Consider the following 11,193-nt stretch of genomic DNA (forward strand, 5'->3'; position numbering starts at 1 on the left):
GGTGGAATAGGGGTAGGGCCATATCTCTGTATATATTGTGCAGCACTAGTTGAGCTTGGCACTTTGTTGATATCTTCTGAAATTGGCATCCTGTTTACTTCATTGGCTGGTAAGTGACGTCCCATCTATCTTATTATTTATATAGCGTCAGCAAATTCCATAGCGCTGTACAATCCCATGAGACTGGCATTCTGGCTGTACCCTTTTGCTTGGCACTGTCTCCACATCCCTGGCACTCTGCATTGTGTCTCAGCGCAGAAATATACTGTGCTGTGTATGGCACACATGATTTATTTATTTTTCTTTAAATCTCTGACAAAGTTTTTTGTTTTTATTGAAGGGGTGTTTTTTTTTTCATAATTTAGATTACAAATGGAAATCTAGCTGTGTCAATCAGAGCCAGGGGAGGTGTGGCTGGGGCTGCATAAACAGAAACAACGTGATTTAACTCCTAAATGCCAGTGAATTGAGCAGTAAAACCAGAGAGGCATGATCTATACCCGGCTTCCTCAAACTCCAGCCCTCTGGATGTTGCTGAACTGCAACTCCCATGATTCTATGAATGAAATATGATGAGAAACATGGAGGTTGCAGTTCAGCAACATCTGGAGGGCCGGAGTTTGGGGAAGCCTGATCTATACACTAAAACTGCTTCATTAAGCTAAAGTTGTTTAGGTGACTATAGTGTCCCTTTAAAGACATATTACTCCTGTGGAGCTCTGTTATATACACGCACACCAACAATATGGAGCTCCTAGAAAAGAGGGACATTGGGACAGAAAACGAGATCTGATCCCTAAATAGGCACAGTTTAGAGCTATATCTTATTTATATGGTTTGTATCCGGAATAGGTTGGGTAGAGCCGTGCACACAACAGGCATATTCTCACTGCACCGGGCAGGGAATTGGCAGTCTTAGACCAGCACAAAATTCTCGCAGAGCGTTTGCTCGTGTTTTTTCCTAAAATGAGCAATTTTCTGGTCAATTTCTAGTTTCTCATGGTGGAGTAATCCGTGCCTCATGGAACTGAGCTGTAGAGGTTAATTTATTATTTCTTTTTCCCTCTTTGAACTTGGCACAGACGCTGGTACAATGTCAGGGAAACCATTATCTGCATATTAAACAGGGGTTAATAAGCTTTCCTTTCAGCTCAAGCAGCAGTTAGAACAAGTCTGTACTATTCCACAGACACACCCACACCCCACTTCCAATACGGAACATATTCAACTCAAAACTTCTACTGTTATCCTTGCTGGCTTGTTACATCCTAGAATTGTTTCAATTTAGTATTCTCTGGGTTATAATTATCTCTGTATTTGCATACCTCCCAAGTGTCCCTATTTAGGAGGGACAGTCCCTATTTTGGACCCAAATCCCTCTGTCACAATTTTCTCTCCTAATGTCCCTCTTTTCTAGAAGCTCCATATAATACTCGGTGATGTGTGTTTAAACCACAATAAATGTCTTTAGAAATGTTTGTAAATAAGTTACATTGTTCTTACATAAATTAGTAATTCACCTAATAATTCTACAGCCCCGCCTCTGTCCACACCCGTAAAATAAAAACGATGTATTTGGTGGCTGTATGCGGGAAGAACTGTATGTAGAGTGACTGACTGATTTCTATCTCCGTAGAATAATGTCTGGAAACCTTGAAACATGCATGGTTCAGATCTGCAGCACCTTCCAAAGGTATGCAGGAAAAGACGGGGATGCAAAGACACTGAGCAAGACCGAGCTGGTTGAGCTGGCAACAAAGGAGTTTCCTGCCCTGTGTGTAAGTACCATGTACAGTATTTATCAATGTCTGTATCGTATAGCTTCACAAGTACATATTAATTTTTATTTATTTTAAGAGGCTTATAGCTTTTAATTTATTTTTGGTATTTTTATATAGCGCCAACATATTTCATAGCTTAACATTTTTTTTAACTCCTTTCAATTAATTTTTTACTTGGGTCTAATCTAGCAGTTTAGATCTATATGCCAAACACTGACAGGAGAGAGATCGATCTAGAACCTTTGTGTTTATTTTCCTTTCTCTGTTCTGGCAATCAAAGTTCTCCTTTAATTTTATTTGGGAGCTAGGAGAATTGCTGCTGGAAGCTGCTCTTTATATGAAATAGCAAGTTCTGTTCTTGGGCTTGAGAGCAGCTTGGGCATAGTGATAAAACACATTTATTTTTATTTTATGAATTTCTCTTGCTTTCAGAGTAATCAAAACAAAGATGAGGTCTTGAAGGGAGTGTTCGGGCAGCTGGATATGGATGGCGATGGCAAAGTGGACTTCAAAGAATTCTGCGTCTTCCTTTGCTGCCTTACCATGGCTCTGAAAGAACATCTCAAGTGCTAGTGTCTGAAATTCTGTTTGTACTTGTATCTAAAACAGATGGTGTATGTGTGTGCGCATTTCATATGTAACTAACTAAAATCTGCCAATAAAGACTCAGTGATGTGTAATCTAAAATGTCTCTTTCCAAACAAATACAACTGAATATCCATACAAAAAAATAGATATCTACAGAGGGGAGAATAAAAACAACTCCTAGAATAGTATGTCAAAACCAGTGAATATATATGGCTCAAGGTTGCCCTCACACAAATTGGTTGATTGCAGGCATGTCAAAAAGATATAAAGATGATATTGGAATGGTATGAACTCCTCAGACTCCAAAAAAGGGCATGTGGAAAACAAGAAAATATATACACAACAATAAGTTGTGTGTGTGTATATATATACACAACAATAAGTATACACAACTATCGTCCCATATCCCTGCTCCCTTACTCATCAAAGCTTTTGGAAAGACTTGTCTTTACCCGTGTGTCTCACTTCCTTAATTCCAACTCTCTCCTTGACCCTCTTCAGTCTGGCTTCCGCCCTCTCCACTCTACTGAGACCGCTCTTATCAAAGTGACTAATGACCTAATCTCCGCTAAATCCAAAGGCCACTACTCCATACTAATTCTTCTTGACCTCTCTGCTGCCTTTGACACAGTTGATCATGCTCTCCTCCTTCAAACTCTTCAATCACTCGGTCTCTGTGACTCTGTCCTCTCTTGGTTTTCCTCCTATCTCTCCCAACGCTCATTTAGTGTCTCCTTTTCCAAGGATACCTCCTCCCCTCGCCCTGTCTCGGTTGGAGTCCCCCAAGGCTCCGTCCTTGGTCCACTTCTATTTTCTCTTTATACTGCCTCTCTTGGAAAACTTATTGCCTCTTTTGGATTCAACTACCACCTGTACGCTGATGACACTCAGATATACCTCTCCTCACCGGACCTCTCCCCGGCCGTCCTGCAACGTGTCACTGCTTGCCTCTCTTCCATCTCTGACTGGATGTCGTCACGCTTTCTCAAACTTAACCTCTCTAAAACTGAACTCCTTGTCTTTCCTCCTCCTAATACTGATCCTCCTCTCTCACTCTCCCTTCAAGTCAGTGATATCCACATAAGTCCATCCCTACAAGCGCGCTGTCTTGGCGTCATACTTGACTCTGGTCTCACATCCAGTTTGTTGCCAAGTCCTGTAGGTTCCAACTCAAAAACATAGCCCGCATCCGCCCCTTTCTTTTTTTTTTTTAATTTCTTTATTTTTCATCTTGACAAAAATGGCATTATGACAGTGGTAATATGGCTTGTGCAAAAGCCCATAAGATCGCAAAAACAATATACATTGTTACATATATAATACGTCTAGACATTACATCTCCTATCCTCTGGGTTGGCCCGTATCGCCATTTGTCAAGGGTTTTTTATTTTTTGGTGAAGAATAACTACAATGGTATTGTCAGTTCTGTTTGTCCTAACAGTTGCAATTGTGCGAGGCACTATAGGGGAGCAAAAAACAGTAGGGGTCTTTGCATAGCAAATCAATCTCGTTCCCCTATGTCCCAGTTTAATAGGACCGGTGCTTGTTTCAACAAAACAAATCGCGTATGGTCGGTAGCGTACACTCTATCTGAATCTAACGGTACTAAACATACTTCATTCTATCTGAAATCGCTCATAGTGTAGTAAGGTAGTGTTTGTGTCGTGAGGGAACTCTGTCTTCCGTCCCTTGTGGTTTGTCCCTGGGCCGGCCAGGGGTTCTCCCTATTGCTATTAAACTAGGTTCGGGACTCGGTTCCCCCACGATATTGTGAACCAAGGAGAAAAATGAAGAGATAGAAAAGTAGAGAGGAGGAGGGAGGGGGCAGGGGAGGGTTGCACGTCAGGTCGGAGCGGTGTGAAGTTCTGTGGGCGACATCCATGTTTTGTAGACCCTCTTCTGGGGTCGTCACTAACTAAGGGGGTCGGCAATGAATCGCATCATCTGCGAGGGTGCTGCTCTGCCATGGTTCCCACAATTTTTCAAATCTGGACATTGACCCCCTTACCCGTGCGGTTAAACTGTCCATTAAGTACACTTCTTTAATGTTGGAGAGTACTCTTCGTATGGGTGGCGTGTCTGTTTGTAGCCAGGTCAACGCTACTGCTCTCCTAGCGGCTAGTGTGATCTTATGGATCAGATTCTGTTCTAACTTCGTCCAGTCGTCTAAAGATCTGTTAAGAAGATACGTCCAAGGGTCTAGTTTGGGCGCTCTGTGGAAAATCCCGTTGATTAGGTCTCGTATTTTCGTCCAGTAGGTCTGCATGTGCGGGCATTCCCACCACATGTGGATATAAGTGCCTTTTAGGCCGCATCCCCTCCAACAAGTGTCTGTCTGTGTCAGTTTCATGCGGTGTAATTTGGCCGGGGTGGTGTACCACCTGAACATTGTTTTTAGGGACTGTTCTTGGAGGGAGACACAGATGGATACTGCATTGTTTGCTTCCCAAATTTCCCTCCACTCTATCCCCTCCAGGGTCTCCCCCAAGTCCTTTTCCCAGGCATCTGCATAGGCTAGGGTTCCCCATTCCTTTGTTTCTGAGCATATGTGTGAGTATATCGTGGTTATTAAACCCCGCTGTGTGGTTTCGTTAAGGCACATCCTTTCTAAGAAAGTTTGTGGCCCCCTGGCGGCCTGCTGCACCTGTGGGTGTTGTACATAGTCCCTAATCTGCAAGTACCGAAAGAAATCTGCGGGGGTGAGGTGTGACAGATGTTTTAGGTGGTCGAAGGTGACCAACTGGCCGTGCTCAAACATCTGGCATATCCTCTGAATTCCCACTTTCTCTAGGTTCGTGAAATCTCTCGCTACCATTCCAGGGGGGAAAGCTCTGTTTCTCAGGATGGGGGTCAGTGGTGATGGGGAGGATGTTAATTTATATTTGTGAGCAGAGGCGTCCCAGATTCTCAGGGAATTAAGTATGGCCGGGCATGTAGTCCGTAGGATAGGCCTATCTACCTTGGGTACCCAAATGTGGTACTGAGGAAGGTCCGCACCTGTCAGGAGGGATTCCAGGTCCACCCATCTCCTAGTGTCCAAGGGCGCGTGCCACATGGTCACTTGCGCGAGTTGCGCGGCTAAGTAATAATAGTATAGGTGTGGAAGGCCCAGCCCTCCCCTCTGTTTCTGTCTGTACATGACATTTCTGGAGATCCTATGCCGACGGTTATGCCATATGAAGTCACTTATTGCTTTTTGTAAGTGAGCTAAGTCGGATTTTAAAAGTTTTATGGGCAGTGCCTGGAAGAGGAATAAAATGCGGGGCAGGATATTCATTTTAACTGCGTGTATGCGCCCTATCCAGGAGATGGGTCTGTCTTGCCACTTTTCCATGTCCTGTATTAGGGCTCGTATGAGCGGGACGTAGTTAAGTTGATGGATTTTATTAGGGTCACCTGGCAGTTGTACTCCCAAGTACTTTAGCTGGTCTTTGACTATGGGGATGTTGTATGAGTTACCCAGTGCCGCCGTGTCCTCCGCAGACAGGCCCAGCGGGAGGGCGCTAGATTTTTCTAGGTTTGCCTTGTAGCCGGAAAAAGCGCTGAATTGCGTGAGGACTTCTTGCAGAGCTTCCAAGGAGTCCCTGGGCTTTGTAAGGGTCAGCAGAACGTCATCCGCGTATGCGGAAACGAGGAACTCTTGGCCTCCGACTGCGATCCCTGTTATTCGTGGGTGTTTTCGCATGGCCTGTAGGAGTGGTTCCAGCGTCAGCACGAACAGTAGCGGGGATAGGGGGCATCCCTGCCGTGTCCCGTTTCCCAATCTGAAGGGTTTTGGCCCAGTTCCGGCTATCTTAACCTGTGCGGATGCGTGTTCGTACATTGCTCTGATTGCCGTCACGTAGCGTTCCGGGAATCCTAAGTGTTCCAAAAGATGGAACAGGTAAGGCCATTCCACCCTGTCGAAGGCCTTCTCAGCATCTATGGATACCAATAGTGTTGGTTCGTCGATGGTCTTTTGTCTCCAGATGAGATCGATGTTTCTTCTGGTGTTCTCAAATAGTTGCCTGTCGGGTATGAATCCCACTTGGTCCGGGTGTATCATTGTTGTCAGCGCGGGGTTGAGGCGATTTGCTAGGATTTTTGCCAGGATCTTGATGTCGTGGTTAATTAGGGATATAGGCCTATAATTTTCGGGTAGTAGAGGGTCCTTGCCTGGTTTTTGAAGAAGGACAATGTTGGCCAGGGACATCTCGCCTTCTGAGTTCCCGCCATCCATGAGGTTGTTGAAAAGTCTCTCCAGTTTTGGTGAGAGTTCCTCTTTGAATGTTTTATAATAGGATCCCTCGAAGCCGTCCGGTCCTGGGGCTTTGTTGCTTTTGAGTTCTGTGATCGCCTTGTCTATTTCGTCGACCGTAATAGGGTCATTTAAGAGTGATGCCGTAGCAGACGGAAGTTTTTGCAGGTCAAGGTCTTTCAGGAATGTGTGCATGCGATTCGTCGCGTCTTCCTGGGAAGAAGGATCCCTGGTCGTATGATTGTATAGCTTGTTGTAGTAATCTGTGAAGACCTGGGCTATCTCAGGTGGGGTACTCTTGATGGAACCATCCGAGTTTTTAATTGTGGTGATAAGAGTACTGTTCTGTCGTGGACGAAGGGTCCTGGCCAACAGTGTGTCCATCTTATTCGATTTTTCATAGTAGGTCCGTTTGGTCCACGACATGGCTTTAGCTGCGTCATCCAGTAGGAGTTCCGAAATGGAGCTTCTGGTCTCTCTCAGTTGTTCGAGGAGTTGCGTGGTTGGCGCGTCTTATGTTGTTGTTCGGTTTTCCTCAGGGCCCCAAGAGATGCTGTAGTTTTTTCATCTTTTGTGCTTTTTTCCTAGTTGCCAGTTTAATGAAGGTACCCCTGATGACCGCTTTATGAGCCGCCCATATGATGCTTGGAGACATGTCCTCTGATTCATTTGCGAGAAAGTATGCTTGTATGTCGTTGCGCAGTTCTGCCTGCGTGCCTTTGTCTCGCAGCAGGTAGGAGTTCATCCTCCAGTTCCACGGTGCTGCAGTGCATAGGTTGCCCAGGGTCAAGGATACATCAGCGTGGTCGGACCACGTAATGGAACCGATCCTCGAGTCCACCACTCTGGCCATGCTGGTGTTGTTCACTAGGAAGTAGTCTATCCTGGAGTAAGTCCCGTGAGGGGCAGAGTAGAATGTGAAGTCAAGGTCGCCGGGGTGTTGAGCCCGCCACACGTCTACCAGTCCAGTGCCTCGGATAAAGTCGTTGATCATCTTGTCTTGGCTTCCCCTTCCCTGTGATCTCTGTTGGCCCGCTCTGGAGCTCCTGTCTGCGGCTGGACACGGCACGGCATTAAAGTCTCCCCCCATTATGATCATGCCGTAGGGTAGGGCCTGTATCTTAGTGGTTAGGTTCTCCCAGAAGGAGGTGTCGGGAGTGTTAGGGGCATAGATATTGATCAAGTGGACTGGGTGCGAGTACAGTGTACCGGAGAGGATTACGTATCTCCCCTCTGATGTAGATTAATTTAGAAATAAACAAATATGTTTAAATGTCTATCTGTTCCTGTCCAAATCTGAGATGATTAAATTGCGTATACGCAGAAGTAAGCTCACACTGACACATGGAGTTCAGGTTAAAAGCACTTCAGAAAATTTAATACAATCTGGTTGGAAAACAGTTGTGCAGATCTTTTTAAAAGCAAAATGACATCATCATTGAATATCAGATAATAACAAATAAACATCATTAATTGGATTAAACATTATGTGACTAACTTCGTGTCCACCCACCAATATTATTAATTGGCTCAGGGATTTGAGTGACCAGCTAGGTGTCCTCCCACCGGGAGGTGGTATTGTTCTGGACAAGGGTGTGGACAGAAGGCTCAGGCGCCATCTTTCCCAGCATGAGGTTTACTCGGTGGAAAGGGGGGCTTGAGCGTCATTTTACACAGTCAGTGATATCGGGCCTCATGTCCAGGTGCAAGGTCTCTTATGAATAGAACATTTCATTACTACTGTGTTCTCGTGGCCTTCAAATTATACTATGTTGCAAGTTAGGGGAAAGTCAGTAAAGTCAGCAGTTCCTGAGTTAATCATATCTTTATAGAGAATACAGTCTTTGTCTATTGTATTAGATGTGCTGGGAAATTCTGTCATGTAATGTAGTTTTAAAATGAACAAGTTAGGTTATGAGGACAAAATGGAGGATTCACAGTATGCAGTTAAAATGGAGTTAGTACAATAATTCAATACAAGTTCAATAAAGATTTTTAATAATTCTACATCAGTCCCCCCTATGAAATGTTAATATTCTAAGAGATAAACTTTATTAGTTAGTTTCAGAAGACAGGTTAGCCCAAAGGCACAAAACCCTATGAAGTAACGGTTCTTAAAGTCTTCTTAGTTCTTCAGAGGGACATCATAAATAGACAAGCTTACATTACCATATGGACCTGTGTTATCTGGAATATAGGCACAACAAGTCATGGTGACAGGTAAACGTTGTTGGTTGCAATAGATATAATAAAAGCAAATCAAAATATTATTATTATTATTAGCAGTACCCCCCTTGGCACACCTATGGCATCAATATATATATATCAAACTTTCCCTTTAGAGGGGTGCTCCTTTTTATGTTCTGAAGCATGAATGTGGTGTGTCAAGAGTACCTTGTCATGTATTATGTGTATTGACATAATAACCTTGGTTAGGGTGTAGTATTAAACCTGTCCCACGCTACATCAGCGTAGGTGGACTCGGATCATTTAGTCAATATTAATATCACCACAAACTCAGGATGGGCAAATAATCCTGAGGAAGCTTGGCATTTGGATCTCTTCAGCTTCACGAGGTCTCCTTTTGGGGTCCTCGGCTTTCCATCGATGGCAGGTGGTCAGGCATTATTATGGCCATCAAACACCTACTTGCTGGTATCTTTTTATTTAACAAGTCATTTTTTTTCTTTAGAGTCAAAAGTGTGTCAAAATCAACAAATGTTACTTCTCATGTTGCAGAGATAGAGAGAGTCTTGAATCTGGAACAATGAATCCACTGAGTGATCTCTGCAACTTTCACAATGCACTATTGGATATATGGTCTTGGTTGTCACATTGATGACCGGCTAGGCTTCTGGCCATCCTGACAAAATGTCTATTATAACTAGTGCATATTTGACCCAGTAGCTCTTTGTCACCTGGATTCTTGAAAGGGATATTGAGAGTTAGCTAGGTGCTTAGGATTCTCCTCCTCTTCTGCCTGAGCTGTCCTTGGCACAAATAACACAGGATCGGCAGTGACTGGTGATTAGAGGAGTAATTCTAGGTGCTTTAGAGTATTTAGAGATCAAAGAGTTCATGAGGGTCTTGGATAGGTATAAAGTTCCATGGGCTCACTGCCCAGTACATGTTTTTGGGTAAACAGAGCTTAAGAGCGTTGGAGTACAGCCCGTCTTCAAGGGTTGCCCCTTTCTGTTTTTCCAGCTTTGTATTTCTTCAGGGTCAGTAGCTGCTTTGTCATTCTTTTAGAAGCTTGAGATCTGTAGGTAGGATCTACATGGTGAGTATAGAAGTTTCTTTAGCGGACACCATTCTGTCCACTTCCCTTGGTGCACTTGTGGCTTGGTTGGCAGCTTTTAGTCAGCTGAGTGGTGCTTCTTATCTTCCAGATTGATCCAAAATAATGTGCTGCACCCAGGGCATGTCTTGAGTCAGTGTAGGTATTGGCATGTCTTCCTTCAGGTATTTTGTATGCCACTGAGAAGGCTGTCAATTCAGCGTCTTGAGCAGATGTGAGTGAGGAAAGTGAAGGTGCTTGACGTACCTGATCTTCTGTAGCAACAGCAAATCCAGTATGGTACCTTTCCTCTTTATCCGCAAACAGAGTGGAGTCAGGATCTGGTAAAGCTACTTTGTCTTTCTATTCACAGTTCTCTTGCTGACCCCCCTCTGTAGAGATTTGTAAATTGAATGTTCATGTTTTGTTCTAATGAGTCAAGTTCCTTTCATGAGATTTCTGGGGACTTAGTGAAGAAAAAACATGAGGGACAGCCACCTCCCTTACTTCCATGGGAATCTGGGTCAGGGCCGCACTATTTCCTTGAGAGTGCCCAAAACAGTTCTTTCAGTGTGGTATTCCCCCCTGGGGAGTGGCGGAAGAGTGGCCAGAGCAACTTTTCTTCAAAATATAATGTTGTCAGGTAGAGGCAGAGTTGTCTATGGGTGGAGGAAATTGGTAAGGAATAAGAAGGGAGGAAGCATATAAAGGATATAGATATGGTGGTGGAGAGATGGAAGAATGAGTAGCGGATAGAGTGAGAGGGAAGAAGGTGGAGTAGGAGGAGGAGAAGGAGGAGTAGAGGAGAAGTAGGAGGAGAGAGGAGAAGGTGGAGTAGAGGGAGGAGTAGGAAGAAGAAGGAGGAGTAAGAGCAGGAAGAAGGAGTAGGAGGAGGAGAAGGTGGAGTAGAGGGAGGAGTAGGAAGAAGAAGGAGGAGTAAGAGCAGGAAGAAGGAGTAGGAGGAGGAGAAGGTGGAGTAGAGGGAGGAGTAGGAGGAGAAAGTGGAGTAGAGGGAGGAGTAGGAAGAGGAGGGAGGAGTAAGAGCAGGAAGAAGGAGTGGGGGGGGGTAGAGGAGAAGGAGGAGGAAAGAGGAGAAGGTGGAGTAGAGGAAGGAGTAGGAGGAGAAAGTGGAGTAGAGGGAGGAGTAGGAAGAGGAGGGAGGAGTAAGAGCAGGAAGAAGGAGTAGGAGGAGGAGAAGGTGGAGTAGAGGGAGGAGTAGGAGGAGAAAGTGGAGTAGAGGGAGGAGTAGGAAGAGGAGGGAGGAGTAAGAGCAGGAAGAAGGAGTAGGAGGAGGAGAAGGAGGAGTAGAG

General features: G+C 44.7%; 1 protein-coding gene across 1 annotated transcript; it reads left to right on the forward strand.

The window, feature by feature from the left end:
- On the forward strand, positions 1-2,468 carry LOC134582483 (protein S100-A4-like). Its single transcript, XM_063439120.1, has 3 exons — positions 1-109; positions 1,637-1,778; positions 2,214-2,468. The coding sequence occupies exons 2-3, from the start codon at positions 1,641-1,643 to the stop codon at positions 2,352-2,354; spliced, it is 279 nt and encodes a 92-aa protein (XP_063295190.1). The 5' UTR covers positions 1-109; positions 1,637-1,640; the 3' UTR covers positions 2,355-2,468.
- The last annotated feature ends 8,725 nt before the right edge of the window (positions 2,469-11,193 follow it).

This window comes from Pelobates fuscus, chromosome 13 (genome assembly GCF_036172605.1).
Source record: "Pelobates fuscus isolate aPelFus1 chromosome 13, aPelFus1.pri, whole genome shotgun sequence".
Taxonomy (NCBI): Eukaryota; Metazoa; Chordata; class Amphibia; order Anura; family Pelobatidae; genus Pelobates; species Pelobates fuscus.